The sequence below is a fragment of the Salvelinus alpinus genome, chromosome 7, assembly GCF_045679555.1.
Source record: "Salvelinus alpinus chromosome 7, SLU_Salpinus.1, whole genome shotgun sequence".
In the NCBI taxonomy this organism is placed as follows: domain Eukaryota; kingdom Metazoa; phylum Chordata; class Actinopteri; order Salmoniformes; family Salmonidae; genus Salvelinus; species Salvelinus alpinus.
In genome coordinates, this window is record NC_092092.1 from 41,523,857 (window position 1) to 41,542,609 (window position 18,753).

General features: G+C 48.9%; 1 protein-coding gene across 1 annotated transcript in view; it reads left to right on the forward strand.

The window, feature by feature from the left end:
- LOC139581043 (helicase SRCAP-like) overlaps positions 1-18,400 on the forward strand; it is a 31,774-nt gene extending 13,374 nt beyond the window's left edge. Inside the window, exons 12-32 of the mRNA XM_071410372.1 lie at positions 168-345; positions 453-589; positions 988-1,157; positions 1,457-1,649; positions 1,847-1,983; positions 2,252-2,438; positions 2,544-2,871; positions 3,112-3,333; positions 3,503-3,667; positions 5,467-5,616; positions 5,746-6,186; positions 6,269-6,411; positions 7,614-7,924; positions 8,129-8,331; positions 10,477-10,646; positions 10,892-11,088; positions 11,211-11,325; positions 11,422-11,547; positions 11,858-12,040; positions 12,139-12,222; positions 12,356-18,400. Of these exons, the coding sequence (XP_071266473.1) occupies positions 168-345; positions 453-589; positions 988-1,157; positions 1,457-1,649; positions 1,847-1,983; positions 2,252-2,438; positions 2,544-2,871; positions 3,112-3,333; positions 3,503-3,667; positions 5,467-5,616; positions 5,746-6,186; positions 6,269-6,411; positions 7,614-7,924; positions 8,129-8,331; positions 10,477-10,646; positions 10,892-11,088; positions 11,211-11,325; positions 11,422-11,547; positions 11,858-12,040; positions 12,139-12,222; positions 12,356-16,594 (8,079 nt within the window). The 3' untranslated portion in view covers positions 16,595-18,400. The remainder of the gene's footprint in view (positions 1-167; positions 346-452; positions 590-987; positions 1,158-1,456; positions 1,650-1,846; positions 1,984-2,251; positions 2,439-2,543; positions 2,872-3,111; positions 3,334-3,502; positions 3,668-5,466; positions 5,617-5,745; positions 6,187-6,268; positions 6,412-7,613; positions 7,925-8,128; positions 8,332-10,476; positions 10,647-10,891; positions 11,089-11,210; positions 11,326-11,421; positions 11,548-11,857; positions 12,041-12,138; positions 12,223-12,355) is intronic.
- The last annotated feature ends 353 nt before the right edge of the window (positions 18,401-18,753 follow it).

Here is an 18,753-nt window from a genome sequence, read left to right on the forward strand (position 1 = left end):
CGTCAAACCCAAGAAGACTCAAGGCTGTAATCGCTGCCAAAGGTGCTTCAACAAAGTACTGAGTAAAGGGTCTGAATACTTATGTGATATTTAAGTTGTTTTTTAAATATTTTTGCTAACATTTCTAAAAACCTGTTTTTGCTTTATTGTTTGTTCTTCGTCAATAGGTTAAGACTCCCATTCCGTTCTTGCTGGTGGGCCAGCTGCGTGAGTACCAGCACATCGGCCTGGACTGGCTGGTCACCATGTACGAGAAGAAGCTCAACGGCATCCTGGCTGACGAGATGGGCCTGGGGAAGACCATCCAGACGATCGCCTTGCTAGCTCACCTCGCCTGTGAGAAGGGTAAGACATTGAGTCATTCATACACTAATGTTTCAACGTTTTACCAGGACAATAGAAGAGATGTACACAACCTATATATCGGATACTAAATCAAGTTGGTTGTTCAGGTAACTGGGGGCCCCATCTTATTATCGTGCCAACCAGTGTGATGCTGAATTGGGAGATGGAGCTGAAGCGCTGGTGTCCTGGATTCAAAATCCTCACTTATTACGGCAGTCAGAAGGAGAGGAAACTCAAGAGACAGGTAAACAATCACCAAATCCCCTCGTAAATGGATACAAATCTTCACTGGCACTTACTAACTCGGGACTATTTCCTCACGATGACCTCTCTCCAGCGCACTCTGTTCTGGGCAGTCCTCTCCATCTTGTTTCACCCGTTGACGATTTTTGTAATTGTCTGCGTTAAACTCCCGCCTCCAGGTATTTCTTTGGCAACCTCTTTTCCTTTTCCCTTGCGGGTTCCAAAATAATCTTCACTGACGCTGCCTCATCTCCTTTCTGGTGCTCCCTGTCTCATTCCAACTGAACAAAAAGTCAGCCTTGCATACTGAAGTGGATAAAAGCCCTGGCCCACTGAAATGGATCAATTCAAGTGCCAGACCCTTTCGATAAGCTAATAAAAACGTCCTCTTTTTTTCAGGGTTGGACCAAGCCCAACGCCTTCCACGTGTGCATCACCTCCTACAAGCTGGTGCTGCAGGACCACCAGGCCTTCCGTCGCAAGTCCTGGCGCTACCTCATCCTGGACGAGGCCCAGAACATCAAGAACTTCAAGTCCCAGCGCTGGCAGAGCCTGCTCAACTTCAACAGGTCTGCACTAAGGGAGGAGGGAGGAGATGGTTATAGATGGCCAGTATAACTGTTGCCATTGAACATCATAATCCTAATTTATGAATGAATAAATAATAATAACACAAAGGATTCTTATAGCATTTTCTAAAAACCTTCAGACAAGTGCTTCCATTTCTCTGCATTCTTCCTTTACCAATATCAGTCAAAATTATGACAACAAAAGCTGAAAGTTCTTCGTCCAGTAGAATATAAAAATCTTTAGTCACAACCTCTGGTCATTATAACGTCTTTCTATGTTGTTTTTTTTCTGGCCCCAGTCAGAGGCGCCTGCTCTTGACGGGCACCCCTCTGCAGAACAGCCTGATGGAGCTGTGGTCCCTGATGCACTTCCTCATGCCCCACGTCTTTCAGTCTCACCGAGAGTTTAAGGAGTGGTTCTCCAACCCCCTCACCGGCATGATCGAGGGCAGCCAGGAGTACAATGAGGGCCTGGTCAAGAGGTTACATAAGGTAAGAACTCAGGCTGCTGTAGATGGAGGAACACGCAGTTGGTCAAGGGGGTGTGGATTGGTCTGAATATTTAGGAGGGTCCAGATTATCTGTTAAATAAGAATATACTATTTATTACCATGAACTGTTTTAGATGTTTTGAAAGACATTCTGTTCCCTAACCCGACATATCACCACTTTTTGTTTTTCCCTTCCAGGTGCTCAGGCCGTTTCTGTTGAGGAGAATCAAGGTGGATGTGGAGAAGCAGATGCCTAAGAAATATGAGCATGTGGTGCGCTGCCGTCTGTCCAAGAGACAGCGCTTCCTCTACGATGACTTCATGGCACAGGCCTCGTAAGTATCTATAGACAAGGGTGTTACTGGAAGCAAATTAATGCATTGCAGGAGAGCTCATTGGTTTGAAAATCTGCAAGTAATTAGCTAATGACCTGTATAGTCCTATTTCTAACATTTCCCAGAATGTTTTTACATCTATGATGTTGTAATTTAAACAGCTACTGTTGCTTAGATCATCTACTAGTTAGCATTGTATAGGAATCCTTTTTTTTTATTTTTTATTTCACTGTGTTTCTCTCCCTTTCTATCGCTCTCTCTCTCTTAGCACCCGGGAAACGCTGGCCAACGGTCACTTCATGTCTGTGATCAACATCTTGATGCAGCTCCGTAAAGTGTGTAACCACCCCAACCTGTTTGACCCGCGGCCCATCCACTCCCCCTTCATCACCAAGCCCATCGTCTTCCACACGGCCTCCCTGGTACAGAGAGCCCTGGAGATCTCCCCATTCAAGGTTAGCGTGTGTGTGTACGCACATAAACATTTAGATGCATACAAAATGCATTTTATACGTATTTAAACCTCCATAACCGAACCCCTCCACTCCTCTGTCCCTCAGCGCGGTGACCTGTCTTTGTTTGACCTGGTGGGTCTAGAGGGCAGCGTGTCCAGGTACAAGGCCGACGTGTTTCTGCCCCGCCGGAAGGTCAGCGGCCAGCTGATCCAGGAGGTCATGGAGTCCCCCGACCCTCCTCCCCGCCCCAAACCTGTCCGTATGAAGGTCAACAGGATGTTCCAGCCCTTACCTAAGGCTGATGGTTGCACGGTGCTGATGGTGAACAACCCTCGGCTCACCTGCCCGGTCACCCCTGCTGCTCAGGCCCCAAGGCCCCGTCTCATCCAGGATGTGACCCCAACCCTCACCCCTTCACCTCTAGTCCAACAAGGTTAGTACTAAATAGCATGGATTTAGAAGTAAATAATACATGAATAGTTGCTGATTTGACATTGAAAAGATCAACATGATCCAAGTGTTTTTTCTTTTTTCTTACGGTCCGATTTTAACATGCATTCCGTTCAACGTTTCTTGTGGAAACTTCTACACAGCCAGATAAACTATTGTATTCTACACAAGCCAGATCTAAAGTCATCCTGTCTTCTCTTCCCTTGTTTCCATGAACCCTCAGCGGTGTATTCAGTGGCACCCACTGCCCCTTCACGCCCGCCTGTGCACCCCAGCAGCCCCTGTGCAGTGGGAACTGTCGTGAGGTCTGGCTCCCCAATGCCAGTCCTGGCTGTGCGCTCGCCCACCGCCTCCTGCAACCCCGCCACCCATTCCACCCCTCCTTCCAGCAACGTCATGACCCAACGGGTTCTGCTCAGCCCAGACATGCAGGCCCGACTTCCCTGTGAGTACCTGCCATTCTCTCAAACACTCTTATCGGGCAACCAATGTGCGTGAAGAGTGCATAAGAACAAACTGAAAATGCACTGAATTACCTTTTTTTTTAAAATTTTATTCCTACTGGTGAAATGTCACGTCAACATTTATTTAATGACTCTCTTTCTCCATCTCAGCTGGGGAGGTAGTGAGTATCGCCCACCTGGCCTCGTTGGCTGGGCGTCCTGTGTCGTCGTGCCAGGGCAGTAAGCCTGTTACCTTCCAGCTGCAGGGCAACAAGCTCACCCTGTCTGGAACCCAGCTCCACCAGGTCCCTGTGGCCCCTCCACGCCCAGTACAAGGTCCACTCAGATCCTAACAGTAACTAAAGTATCATAGAGCAGTATATATATACAGTGGGGAGAACAAGTATTTGATACACTGCCGATTTTGCAGGTTTTCCTACTTACAAAGCATGTAGAGGTCTGTAATTTTTATCATAGGTACACTTCAACTATGAGAGACGGAATCTAAAACAAAAATCCAGAAAATCACATTGTATGATTTTTAAGTAATTAATTTGCATTTTATTGCATGACATAAGTATTTGATACATCAGAAAAGCAGAACTTAATATTTGGTACAGAAACCTTTGTTTGCAATTACAGAGATCATACGTTTCCTGTAGTTCTTGACTAGGTTTGCACACACTGCAGCAGGGATTTTGGCCCACTCCTCCCTACAGATCTTCTCCAGATCCTTCAGGTTTCGGGGCTGTCGCTGGGCAATACGGACTTTCAGCTCCCTCCAAAGATTTTCTATTGGGTTCAGGTCTGGAGACTGGCTAGGCCACTCCAGGACCTTGAGATGCTTCTTACGGAGCCACTCCTTAGTTGCCATGGCTGTGTGCTTCGTGTCGTTGTCATGCTGGAAGACCCAGCCACGACCCATCTTCAATGCTCTTACTGAGGGAAGGAGGTTGTTGGCCAAGATCTCGCGATACATGGCCCCATCCATCCTCCCCTCAATACGGTGCAGTCGTCCTGTCCCCTTTGCAGAAAAGCATCCCCAAAGAATGATGTTTCCACCTCCATGCTTCACGGTTGGGATGGTGTTCTTGGGGTTGTACTCATACTTCTTCTTCCTCCAAACACGGCGAGTGGAGTTAGAGCAAAAAGCTCTATTTTTGTCTCATCAGACCACATGACCTTCTCCCATTCCTCCTCTGGATCATCCAGATGGTCATTGGCAAACTTCAGACAGGCCTGGACATGCACTGGCTTAAGCAGGGGGACCTTGCGTGCGCTGCAGGATTTTAATCCATGACGGCGTAGTGTGTTACTAATGGTTTTCTTTGAGACTGTGGTCCCAGCTCTCTTCAGGTCATTGACCAGGTCCTGCCGTGTAGTTCTGGGCTGATCCCTCACCTTCCTCATGATCATTGATGCCCCACGAGGTGAGATCTTGCATGGAGCCCCAGACCGAGGGTGATTGACCGTCATCTTGAACTTCTTCCATTTTCTAATAATTGCGCCAACAGTTGTTTCCTTCTCACCAAGCTGCTTGCCTATTGTCCTGTAGCCCATCCCAGCCTTGTGCAGGTCTACAATTTTATCCCTGATGTCCTTACACAGCTCTCTGGTCTTGGCCATTGTGGAGAGGTTGGAATCTGTTTGATTGTGTGTGGACAGGTGTCTTTTATACAGGTAACGAGTTCAAACAGGTGCAGTTAATACAGGTAATGAGTGGAGAACAGGAGGGCTTCTTAAAGAAAAACTAACAGGTCTGTGAGAGCCGGAATTCTTACTGGTTGGTAGGTGATCAAATACTTATGTCATGCAATAAAATGCAAATTAATTATTTAAAAATCATACAATGTGATTTTCTGGATTTTTGTTTTAGATTCCGTCTCTCACAGTTGAAGTGTACCTATGATAAAAATTACAGACCTCTACATGCTTTGTAAGTAGGAAAACCTGCAAAATCGGCAGTGTATCAAATACTTGTTCTCCCCACTGTATATGAGTGGCCCGTGTCATAACTCTAGAATGTGTTGATATAGGCAGCCATATTGGTGTTCTATTAAATGTAGTGGTACAGTATCTATCCTATACTGCGCTGACAGGAGTGTCTAAATGGGTTCTTACTGTGGGCTCCGCAGGTAACTTCATGCATCTGGTGACCAGCGGAGGGCAGCACCACCTCATCAGCCAGCCAGCCCAGGTAGCAGTGTTCAGTTCAGCCAACACCCATGCTGCCACCCCCTCTCCCGCACCCTCGGAAATCCAGCTTCCTCTCAACGCTTCTCAAGGTACAGCAGCGTCCCCCTTCAAGACTACGGTCCCTGATCTGATCTTCTCTGGTTAGCTGTCTTTCACCCTGGACTCGTTGTTTAAGCGGTTCATGGATGGTCATGTTCTTACTCGTCTTTCCTCTCCAGTGCCCTCCTCCATGGTGACCAGCTCTGGGATTGTGAAGATCGTGGTACGCCAGTCAAGCAAGGAAGGAGGAGGTGTACCCACCCTGGCAGTGCCCCCTTCTCCCCGCGTAGCCCCCCAGGCGTCACCCTCCATACACCACCATGCCAATACCAACATTGCTCTGAGATCCCCCCTTGCACATTGCCACCCCGGACCCGTCACTGCTCAATACACCCTGGCCCCACCTAGAACCCCTACGTCGGTCACAATTAGAACCTCTACCCCAGCCCCTCCTCGTATCCCTACCCCAGCCCCTCCTCGAACCCCTATCCCAGCCCCTCCTCGAACCCCTACTCCTGCCCCACTTCAAAACCCTACCCCAGCCCCCAGTCAGTCTGAGCCCCCTCGCCCAGTGCTGAAGGTAGTAAAAGGGCCAGCCGAAACCAGCACAGAACAGAAAGGTGAGTTGATGAATGCAAATCATTTGAAAACTGTTTCTGTATTTACAATCCCTGTATTGAACAAGTCACTTCTCCTCTCTAGCTCGTCTGAATTCTTTGTCAACGCGTGAGGAGAGCAGCGACTCTAAATCAGCCGTTCCTAAATCAGGGTCCCATGTTGGTGGATTTGTCCCCCCTCGACCTCGGGCACAACCTCGCCCACATCCTCGCTCCCCCTTCTACATGGTACCTTCCACTACATCTGCTTTTATTTGTTTTACATATCTCTTTTTTCCCCCTTGCTACTTGTTTAAATCACCATGTAGGAAGTAATGAGGTTGTCATATTCTAGCATATCCCACAGTAGTACCTTTTTGAGTTATGTCAGTCATCAGTCCACAGCATAACTCTTAAACTGACTCCTGTCATGTTCCTTTAAAGAGACTTCATAACTTTTTTGTATATTTTTTGACAATGCTGTGCCGATCTGATCCCACGTTAACCTTGCAACCTGCTAATTCCTTGTTGTACAGACTAGTATGGCAAGAAAGCAATTGTGAGGATGTAATTGTATACTATGGAAAAAGTTATAGCCTACTTATGTTTGCATCAAATGTCCTACTCCTTGAAAGTCATGTAATAATTTATATATTGCATTTGCGTACGTGATAAATTATGATCGCTGGAAATCAACTGCAGTGTTGGATTGTTACATATCATGGAATACCTGTCTGCATGTTTATAAGGACAGATGGCATGGAATTATTTGATTTGGATGGATGGTTGATAAAACAGAAAGGCACTTTATTTATTTTTAAAGCAGGTGAAATTTGCAGTATACATTTCTCGAGAGTTGTATTCGTGCCTGTGATTCCCGTAATATATTCCAAAATTCAAACAAAATACACCAGCGACAGCATTTAGGAGATGCATAGTGTTTCTGATTAGTTTGACAATTGCCTTCTAATGTATTTGTCTGGCTACATTACCATCAATAGCGCACATCATTTTCTGCTTGGTTTCCAGATAAATGTAGCCTATTGAAAGAGAAATTAAACTACTACCGAGGCCTAATAGATCTAATTTTAAATGTTTTATTATTATGTTGCATGGATTTGATCAATGTGTTTTTGCTGTGATCAAAATAACTAATGTTAAGTGCATGTAACAAGGCAATCCCACTCATTTCAGCGCACGCACTCACTACATGAACGAGCGTGTCTCTCATGCACTAAATCATGCCAAGTGAAAATATAACGATTCTGTGCCTTTTGCCGCTGGGAGAGGACTGCAGATGGTATATTATTCATGCATGATCCGTACATTGACACGTTGAGTCCAAAACAGGCGGTTAAAAAAAATGAACACGTTTGTTTTCAGTCCTCTGGAGCGCCTATTAATTGTTGCTGTCTTATCAACTGACAAACTGTCCCTTTCCTCCCCGTCAGTCATGGCTGGCAGACAGCCGCAAGAAGCAGCGAGACAGCCGCCTGGCCCAAATCATCCGGATCAATGACCTGCACTGCAGCGCCAAGCCTGTGTACGGCCATGAGGTGCTGGACTTCCTCACCTTCCTCCCGGGCTCCTGCCCTGCTCCGGCCCCCAGGGCCCTGGGTCAGTGGGGCCGGTCGGGCCACACCGCCTGCTTATTCGCCCAGTCCCACAGCACCGTGGACTACTGGGACCAAAGCCGCGCCCTGAGGGAGGCCATCCACACCACTGAGGACAGGCTGCAGCTGCTCAAAGATGTGATAGAAAGGTAACAAAACTGGCTGCTGCTTTCCACTGTCTGGAACCACGAGACAGTCTAGATTTTTGTTCTAGCCCTTCACTAACACCATTTTTTTTTTTTTTTTTTTTACTAATCACCAAGCCCTTCATTAGTTAAATCCGGTGTGTCTGTTTTCAAACACTTTCTGTTTATCTTTCTTGTGATGCCTACCTGATTTTTCTACTCCTCCAGGTTTACGTTTGTGATCCCACCGGTGGAGGCTCCGACCATCACCATGCACAGCTGCCACCCCCCTCCATCTCTGAGCCACAAGCAGGCCGTGTTCACCTCGCTGCTCTCCTCCCAGGTGGCCCCGCTCACACGCAGTCTGCACCGCATCCAGTGCAACATGAGGACCCACTTCCCTGACCTGAGGCTGATCCAGTACGACTGCGGTGAGTCCCCACTCCTCAGACATCACACTTGTTTGTTCTATAGGACTTAACACCCTAGACTCGATTGACACACCAGTGCGTCAATCTAAAAAATATAAGAGTTAAAAAATGACCACTCTATGGAAAGGGGAGACTCTCACGAACACGATGGTGGTCTCAAGTGCAAGGGGACTCGTCTGAAGTCGGTACCGTTGATGTGCCAACGTGTGTTTTGACGCATCCGAACCGTTTGGTTTACAAACTAATGTGATCCCTCTGTGGAACTCGATGGTGTATTCCGTTATGCTCTATGACCCCCCCCACAATTGTCACGGGAATTGTCTAAAGGTAACTGTTACCGGCTTAAAAAATGTTTGGAAGTGTGGAGGTCGTTTTGTGCCTACCCTAAAGGGGTTCAAAATGTGTTACAAAATATTATTTATATATTTCCTGAGCTTTCTCATATCTACTAGATATCGGACATACACTTCAAAACCTTATTCGTTATGACATTTTTTTTTTACTGTCTTTTTTTTGCCATTTATGAATGTGTTTTTCTATGGGTTATAGTAGTAAAGGGCAAATTCAATATTTTATTAAATAATTGTTTTCAATTTTTTTGTGGATACCTAAAGGGCTCTTAAAATTCTAAATCAAATGGCTAAATGATTCATCTTAAAACAATTCCATAGGTCAGCTTAGAACAATAGTTGGGACCGGTACATCCTGTGTAAACACGAACTCACTTTCTTGACAACAAACATGGAGAACTTTGACGAAAGGCTATCAGAACAAGTTCATAAATAAAAATGTCTTTATGATACCTCGTGTTGGGATCTCCAAGACAGGGAAATGAGTTTCAACTCCTGGAAAGAGATTGGGAGATAATGGGGATAGATGTGGTAAAAAGGTCGATGGAATGCAGACCGTGGGGTAGAAAGACGCTGAATTGGTGCACGTTCAACAAATCTGATCAAACAAAGTGGATATTTCTTAAGTCTGTCATGCTGATTTGATGTATAGTAACAAGCCCACAATGTGGTTACTAAAATCCGATTTGGATATACACTGGAAAACATTATAACTGTGAAGTATTGGTCCCATGTTTCATGAGCTGAAATAAATGTAAAAATCCCTGAAATTTTCCACACGCACAAAAGCTTTTTTCTTTCAAATTTTGTGCACAAATTTGTTTATATCCCTGTGAGTGAGCATTTCTCCTTTGCCAAGATAATCCATCCACCTGACAGGTATGGCATATCAAGAAGCTAATTAAACAGCATGATCATTACACAGATGCACCTTGTGCCGGGGCAATAAAAGGCCACTTTAAAATGTGCAGTTTTGTCACACAACACATTGCCACAGATGTTTAAAGTTTTTGCGGAGCGTGCAATTGGCACGCTGACTGCAGGAATATCCACCAGAGCTGTAACCACGCCAGCCCAGGACCTCCACACCTGTCTCTTTCACCTGTGGGATTGTCTGAGGGGGGCCTATGGCCTATGCCCTCCCAGGCCCACCCATGGCTGCACCCCTGCCCAGTCATGTAAAATCCATAGATTAGAGCCTAATGACTGATTTTCCTTTAACTCAGTTAAAATCTTAGAAATTGTTGCTTTAAATATTTTTGTTCAGTATGTTGGACTAGTCGCTGCGTAACATTTAGAAGTTGTTGAGTAACTAGCACTGAGTAACTACGAGTGGTGCGGTGCAGACCAATTTATTGGATGCGTATGAAAGCTCGCTGAATCGCAAGATATATGAATGCTCTGACTTCTGCGGGGGCCGCATTGCAGCAAATGCGGTCCGGCCATTGCAGACATTGGATTGACCATGCAGAGTCTTTTAGGAAACTTGTCTTGTTTTAACTTGGCATTCGTTGAGGAATTTGAACTCTGACACCTCCCATCAGTTTGGCTGTGTGTTTGCACACACCATGACACGAAAAGCCACTGTGTTAACTAGGTGTTGTTACTTCGATTGCGGAACGGGACACAGTCTCTCTGGGTTCACTGGGTCAGGCTCAGGTTCTGTGTCTCTGGGTTCAGTTCCCCAGAGCAGCGTGTCTTTCAGTTGAAGACATTGTGGCATTTGTCTGAGGAAAAAAAGTGCTTTTAACTCAATACAGCCTTTGAGCAATAACACTGTGGTGTGTGTGTGCAGGTAAGCTGCAGACGCTCCACACTCTGCTGCGACGGCTGAAGGAGGGCCAACACCGCGTGCTCATCTTCACCCAGATGACCCGCATGCTGGACGTGCTGGAGCAGTTCCTTGGCTATCATGGGCACATCTACCTTCGCCTGGACGGCAGCACCCGTGTCGAGCAGAGACAGGTGAGTGGCGCTGTGACTCCTGAGCTCTATGGGATTCTGTTGTTGTGTTGGTCTTCAGCAACTCAGTCAGTTGGCGTCGATTCCATTTCAAAGGAATTTTCCGGCTATTTGGTTTCTTGAGTTGAATGGAATTGACCCGGAGTTCAACACTGTGCTGAAACTGCTAAAGGATGCTGACTGTCGGTTGAAAACCAAAAACATTTGTTTTCTCCTGTGTCCATCATACATCTTTCTCTCCCTCTCAGTCCCTGATGGATCGCTTCAACGCGGACCGCCGCATCTTCTGCTTCATCCTGTCTACGCGTAGCGGTGGCGTGGGGGTGAACCTCACGGGCGCCGACACGGTGGTGTTCTACGACAGTGACTGGAACCCCACCATGGACGCCCAGGCCCAGGACCGCTGCCACCGCATCGGACAGACCCGCGACGTCCACATCTACAGGTGCCCAGTTGAAACCCTCCACTGAAAGTCTCCAGAAACCGCATGAGCTGTCTGCGGACCCCGAAGGTATGACAATGTGTTGAACGTCTGGTGTGACTATTCTCCCCCCCACCCCCTTCCAGGCTGATCAGTGAGCGCACGGTGGAGGAGAACATCCTGAAGAAGGCCAACCAGAAGAGGATGCTGGGAGACATGGCGATCGAAGGAGGCAACTTCACCACTGCTTTCTTCAGACAGGTACGTCTCCACTGACACTACTCTTTGACGTCGTCCATTCGCTCTGACTTGAGGGCAGTTCAAAAATGAACTACGCTCCTCTCTCTCTCCTCTCAGCAAACCATCAGGGAACTATTTGATGTGACGGAGGGGGAGAAGAAGGAGATGATCGTGGAGCTCTCTGTGCCCCAGCCTGAGGAAGAGGAGACTGTCAACAAACAGAGCACCACCATCCTGGAGCAGGTCAGTCACAACCAACACACTGGCAATAACAGGATGTATAGGAGATTTACTGGTGTGTTCAGAGCATGTGTCTCTCAGACCATAGACGCCTGTTTATACCACAACATACAGCAGCAGGAGTCTGGAAGAGACCCAGAGACTAGCACCTGAGTGTTTGGATCATTACTGACTCCATACAAACAAGCTTTAAAAATATAATGAATAAACTTGATTATTAGAGGTCAAATGATTGTGTTATTTAAGTCAGCAAACATCAATCTTACTCCAGGTGGCACTGTTCCCATAAACTAATTTTCTCTCTCTGCCACAGGCCCTGTGTCGTGCCGAGGATGAGGAGGACATAGTGGCCGCCTCCCAAGCCAAAGCAGAGCAGGTAGCTGAACTGGCAGAGTTCAACGAGGCCATCCCATTGGACGAGGCTGGTGAAGGGAGGGACCCAGAAGAAGAGGAGCTCTCCAAGGCCGAGCAGGAGATAGCAGCTCTTGTGGAGCAGGTGATTGTTGCTCAATATCCCTGTTTTTGCCCTATCCTATCTGTTATTTGACGATGTGGAGCAAATCTGACCGCCTGTCTTTTTCCCCCATGTCTCAGCTAACTCCTATAGAACGCTATGCTATGAACTTCCTAGAGGATTCACTGGAGGATGTGTGCAAGGAGGAATTAAAGCAAGCCGAGGTAAGATTGCTATTTCTCAGTGCATTTAAGAGAGCTTGACATGTGTCCATGTTTAATTGGTTCACCCTATTACATACCTGAGTTAAAATAAAAAGCACTAGCAACTGCCCTTCTCTCTACTCTGTGTTTACAGGAGCAGGTGGAGGCTGCCAGGAAGGGGCTTGACCAGGCAAAGGAGGAGGGCCTGAAGCTGCAAGCAGGCTCCTCAGACAACGACGACGAGGACTTCTCATCACATCCAGCAGAGGAGCCCTCGACTCCCGGGTCGGGCCGCCGCCCACGCAAACACAAAGAGAAAGGCGCCCCCTCCACCAGGACCAGCGGCAGGCTCCGAGGGACCACGGCCTCCCCACCGCCCACTTCGCCAGAGCCCGACACCCCAACCACCACCCCAAGAGAAGTGTCTGAAAGACTCCGCTCTGCTCTGAGAGGACGAGGGGGGACCAAAGACACCACCACCCCGGCTCGCACAGAGCACCCAAGGGCCCACACCACCTCATCAAGGCTCCAGGAATCTGCCAAACCTGCAGCGACAACCCCGGCCTCTCCTAGAGACTCCAGTCTCATATCCGGGTCGGCAGCGCCACTTCTCCGGACCCAGTCCCACTCCAGTTCAGTGCCTTCCACTGCCACCAGTCCTCCAGCTGGGAAACCACTGACACAACCAGGGGAGTCAGACACCGAGTCACCCAGGAGGGAGCAGGGAGTGTGTGTCTCCTCAGATTCCATGTGTCCGGTGGACCACCAGTCATACTCTGCCCAGACCAGGGATTATGACAGCAGGGACCAGAAGTCCCTGTCTCCCCCCTTGGTGTGCTCTCTCTCCCGGTCGCCACGCAAGCGCCAGTCAGCCGACGGGGAGGTCCTGCTAGGCCTCCCGGAACATTCCCCGTCGGCCAAGGTCCTGCGGAAGCTCCCTGGTCGCCTGGTGACAGTGGTGGAGGACAAGGAGCCCAGGAAGAGGAGGAGAGGCAGCGGAACGGGAGGAGGCTCATCAGAGGAGACGGAGCACGCAGAGTCGGGCCAAGGCTCAGACGTGCCAAGCAGAGACGCTACATCCCAGGCCCCTGACAAAACCAACCAGTCCCCCAAAGAGAAAGAGAAAGGGACTGCCTCAAAATACTCCTCAAAGATCACCAACCTCCCAGAGGACCCTTTAAGACACACCCATCCTGCCAGAAACTACCCTCCTTACTCCCCACCCCACCACTCCCCTGACATGCCGGTGCTGAGGAACCTGCCGGTGCGGCGGCGGCTTGAGAGTGAGTCTCGCGTGGCGGCCCAGTTAGGAGAGCAGGGTCTGGGCCGAGGGAGAGGAGGGAACTACCACAGGAAAATGGACACTCAGCCAGGAAAAGAAGGCAACGCGTCCTCGGGCACTAATGTTGCTAACTCGACCCCGCCGTTGAAACGAAAGAGGGGCCGACCACCCAAGACTCCCCTCAGGGTGGTGGAACCCCAGCCAGAGCATCTATCCCCTCCCCACCCTAAGTTACCAAGTGAGGAGGGGAGCCCCCCCTTCTCCCCAAAACGCAAGAGAGGTCGTCCCCGTAAGAACTTGACTACTGTAACGAATGCAGTGGGTGCAGGAAAGAACTCAAACGCCCCCACTGCCAGCACCACCAGCCAAGCTGGTACCCTGTCTGACACTGCTGCTGCGGACACAGAGCCACTAGCCCCGTCTGCCCCCACTAAGCCTCAAACTGTGGCCACCTCTGCTGTCTGCACCAGCCAAGCCTCTCCGTCTACCAAAGCTGAGGACTCCACCGCAACATTAAAAGCAGACACTAAGACTGAGTTCCCTACCACAACCCCAACTGCTATCCTTGCGTCAAGCCCAGCTCAAGTCCTTACCACAACTGCTATTCCTGCGCCAAGCCGAACTCAAGTTCCCACCTCAATTCCAATCTCTGTCTCCACCTCAAACTCAACCGATGTCCCTGCCTCAAGCTCATCTTCCATTTCCACCTCTGTTCCAGTTGCAGTCCCCTCCACAAGCTCACCCACAGTCCCCGCCTTAAACTCAACCTCTGTTCCTGCCTCCAGCTCACCCACAGTTTCCACCCCAAGCTCACACACAATATCCTCATCGAGGATGACCTTTGGTCATGCCTCAAGGTCAACCTCTGGTCCCATCCGAATTCCAACCGCAGTCCTCACCTCAACACTGGCCCAATTCCTCACTTCAAGACCTAGAGTCACCACTTCACCGCCAGTCTCCACTTCTCCATCAATCTCCACAACAACTACCACACAAATCTTCACTCCTACCCCCAACAAGATTTCCACTCCTCCCCTCGCCCAAATCACTATCCCTACTCCAGCTCTAGCCCAAATCCCCAAAATTGCCACATCGGCCTCTACTCCAACCTGCACCCCCACACCAACATTCACACATGTCAAACCAACCCTTACTCCGGTCCCTACCGCAGTTGTCACAACCAATCTACCAACACTTAGTAAACCCACCACAACCTCAATCGCAAATCTAACCACAATTTCCACACCAGCCCCACCCAGAATTGTCACCACCGTTACACCAGCCCCAACCACAGCCGCCACAGCAGCTCCTGCCACAACCTCCATACCATCTTCTACCAAAATCACCACACCAGGCCCTACGCCAACCATCACGTCAACTGCTACACCAGACCCTACCACAACTGTCACAAATGTCAAACCAACCCACACACCGGTCCCTACCGCGATCACCACAGCCTCTGTTCCAATTCCCAACACCATCCCCGCAGCAGCCCCAACCAGAATTGTCACCACCGTTACAGCAGCTCCTGCCACAACCTCCATAACAACTTCTACCAAAATCACCTCCACACCAACCATCACATCAACTGCTACACCAGATCCTACCACAACCGTCAAACCAACCCACAGACCGGTCCCTAACGCGTACACCACAACCTCTGTTCCAATTCCCAACACCATCCCCGCAGCAGCCACAACCAGAACTGTCACCGCTGTTACTGCAGCCACTACCACAACACCAAACCCCACCCCTTCCCAAGTACCCACCACCATCACCACCAAAATCCACACCCAGATATCCACTCCAAGTTCAACACAAGTACCCCCCCTAGCCCAAATTCCTGTTACATCCAGCATCTCCACTGCTGTGGCTGCCACCGAGAACCAGGCTTTGGAGCCTGCTCCAGTGGAGACTGCCCATAACAGAGACTCAGAGAAGATAACAGACATGGAGGTAGAAGAGGATGGAGAAGAGGAGATTAGTGACTCTCAACCGAAAAAGAGGAAAGTGGAGAATTCTCTTGAAGCCAAAGACACTGTCCCAGAGGCCCCAGTGGCTCCTCGGCCAGAAGCAACTGATAAACAGAAGGTAGAGGAGAGCGTCGGCGACGACAGAGCCACCAGCAAGAAGAGGCCTCTCAGTCGCCAGAGCAGTCAGGAGTCTGTGCGCTCCTCCTCTCCCTCCTCAGTGTGTTCCACATCCACTCCCACACGGTCAGCCCAACACAAGAAGGGTGCAGAGAAGAGGGCACCTGCCAAGAGGATGCGAGGGGAGGTTTGCTCTGACCCAGAGAAGGGAGAGGGAAAGACAGAGAAAGATTTCACCAATGCTACTCAGAGGAGGCAGCCCAGGTCCTCCTCTTCAGACTCTGACACCTCTGAAACCAGGAAGGAGCGCCTCCTCAACCGCTCAGCCCAGAGCCGACAGGAGACCGAGGGGGATGGAGAGAGCAACGGGCGGATTGGAAGACCCGCCAGGAGCTCTGAACGTGTGGGCAGGACTGTGTCCAACAACACCGGTACTGATGAGTCTGGCAGCCAGACATCCTCTGTGAGAGTCACCCGGAAATCCTCTGTTCCTCAGCCCACCCCAGAGAGAAAACCCCAGTCCAACAGTGTGCCCTCTAGCCCTAGCCAGCCAGAGGTCCTAGGGAAGAGGTGTTCAGCCCTGAACGCTGCAGCCAAACTCCTTGCCATGCGAGGCAGAATCGACACCCCTGGCAGTAGGAAAGACCCTGCGGCTAAGACCAGTGGGCAGAATGCCACTTCTCCTGCTTCCTCTGATAAGAACCAGAAGTCCAAATCTAAAAGTGCACCAGCCACTCCGCAAACCAACTGCAACAACAAAGTAGGAAGCAGCAAGACAACAACCCCAACCCAGTCAAGCCGCACCGCCGCACGCTCCACCCGCCAGTGCCCTGGTCCCCTCGTCCCGGCCTTGGAGACGAACAGCAAGAGGGGGAGCAAAAAGGAGGAGAAGGAGAAGGAAAAGAAGAAGCCCTCCGAGGGAAAGGAGGAGAGTGAGCGGGAGGCGCGCTCGTCCAGGGGCCACAGTGCATGCAGCAGCATGAGTTGGCGGCAGCAGCAGGAGCCAGAGCAGCAGCAGTAGCCTCAGCTCCCAGAGCACCGGGCCCAGGCGCAACTACTCACGAGCACCCTCCTCCGGCAGTGAACGTGAACGCAGCACCGAGAGGGGCAGGAGGCGCAGCCACAGGAAGGAAGGAGAGGGCCGGGGGAGGGAGACCCGGAAGGAAAGAAAGGAGAGGCACGCCCAGAAGCGGGAGAGGCTTTCCCAGGAAGGGAACGCCGGCTCGGGAGAGGGCACCCCGGACAGGGTGCTGCGCAGCGTGGCGGCTATGGCAGCGGCTCAGGCCCGCACACCAGCCGCTAACACCCGCTCTTCCTCTGCCCAACACAGCAAGACATGATGGGAGGACTAGAGATGAGGAGTGAGGGATTCTGACTGGAAAAATAGAGGGGTAGGTTGTAACAGAGGGGAAATGACCTCTAAAGTTGCTGCTTTGTCTACACTGACAGACCAGAGCAGAACAATGAGTGTTGTGCAGGTCAGTGACCTCTCTCCCTCTTGGGCCCCTCTCCTCCCCCCAACCCACATTAAAGCTGGTCTCCTCTCCAGTTCAGCCATCATCAACTGGGGGAAAGGCTCAGGGATGCCAGACTGTCTGCAAAGAGAAAGGTGGCACCATGGTAGTGCCATTCCAGAGGTGAGGTGTCACTTCATACAGACAGTGGCTTGACTGCGGGGACTTTGTTGCGAGTGAGTAAATTGTTAGTTCACACTATGTACTGTAAAACATTTAAAAAGACTGGAATACTAAGAGATGTATGTGTCCGAGAGAGGTTTAAATTGTGCCCTATATACAGAGTTTATTCGCTGCCAGGGTTATTGATTCAAAATAAGCTTGTGAGTGACAGTTGTATCGTAAGATGAAGGTTTTAGACAGTTGGGTTCTGGACATATTGTGAACTGTTCTGTTTCCAGTCAGTTGATAAGTGATGGATATTTTATGGTTTCTTCCATGGAAATGGGAAGAGAGCAGATCTGTAAATGTGATCTTTGCTGCACTATGCTGGAGTTGGTCTTTGCTTGGGCCTCCCTATCTTGTGATTTTCTGCCGATCTTTTTAAATCCAGCCTGCATTTTTTATTTGCACATCAGACATGTTGTCCTCAGCATAATTTGAGTGCATCGTTGTGTAGTATATATATTTTTTTTTATACATACATTTCAATCAAAATACTACTATGTTCCTGTTACCTCACACAATGCATCTCTCAAGCTCTAAATATGTCTGTCTTTCTTGAAGATAGTACTTATTTTGCTTACTGGCAATGCAGAAACAGGAGCAGAACTTTGATTTAATTCTCCTCACCTTTCCAAAGTCAGTCAGACATTATGGTCAACGTCATGAAGTTGATCTAAAAGGGTATTGAATCAAATGAGTGCCTATTAGGCCGAGCAGGTGGACGGAGAATCCCAGTTTGCCTTGTCAAGTACCTGACGTTGGGGTGTTGTCATTAGTACAAAAAAAAAAAAACACCTGTAAATCACCCTATGCATCAGTGCTATCAAATTCTATATAATTATTTTTTACTATTGTCATTTCTTCATTGCTCCTCTTTCATGTAAGTACTTGGACAAAACATGTGAATAAAAAACTGGTACAGTTCCAGGTGGCTCTATATATTGTCAATTTACTTTGAGGACTTGCATTTGGAAAAGCTATTTTTGGCCAGGGTGCTGTTTTGAGTGAATGGGTGGAATATGGTAATGGTCTTATTTTGTTATCTTGATGTCTTTCATTTGTTACATTCCTCTGTTCCCTTGTAATTCCACATCGTTTTACTTGAAAGATTAAAAGACAATGAGTTGAATAAAAAGACCAAAAATGTATTGGGTGTTTGGATGTCTTACCTACCTTAGTTGAATCAACTGACTAATTTATGGAAAACAGCATCTGCTAAATGACTAAAGTGGAAATGTGTTTGTGCACGGTGCTTGTATTATACACATCTCATTAGGTGTCATGCAGGATTTGTTGTAAGATTAATATTGCTGGTTGGAATGTAGGCATATGGGGCAAATGTGTATTGAACAAAAATGTAATTGCAACCTGCAAATATTTTTCTGAGTTACAGTTCATAAGGAAATCAGTCAATTGAAATAAATTCATTAGGCCCTAATTTATGGATTTCACATGACTGTGCAGGGTTGCAGCCATGGGTGGGCCTCGGAGGGCAAAGGCG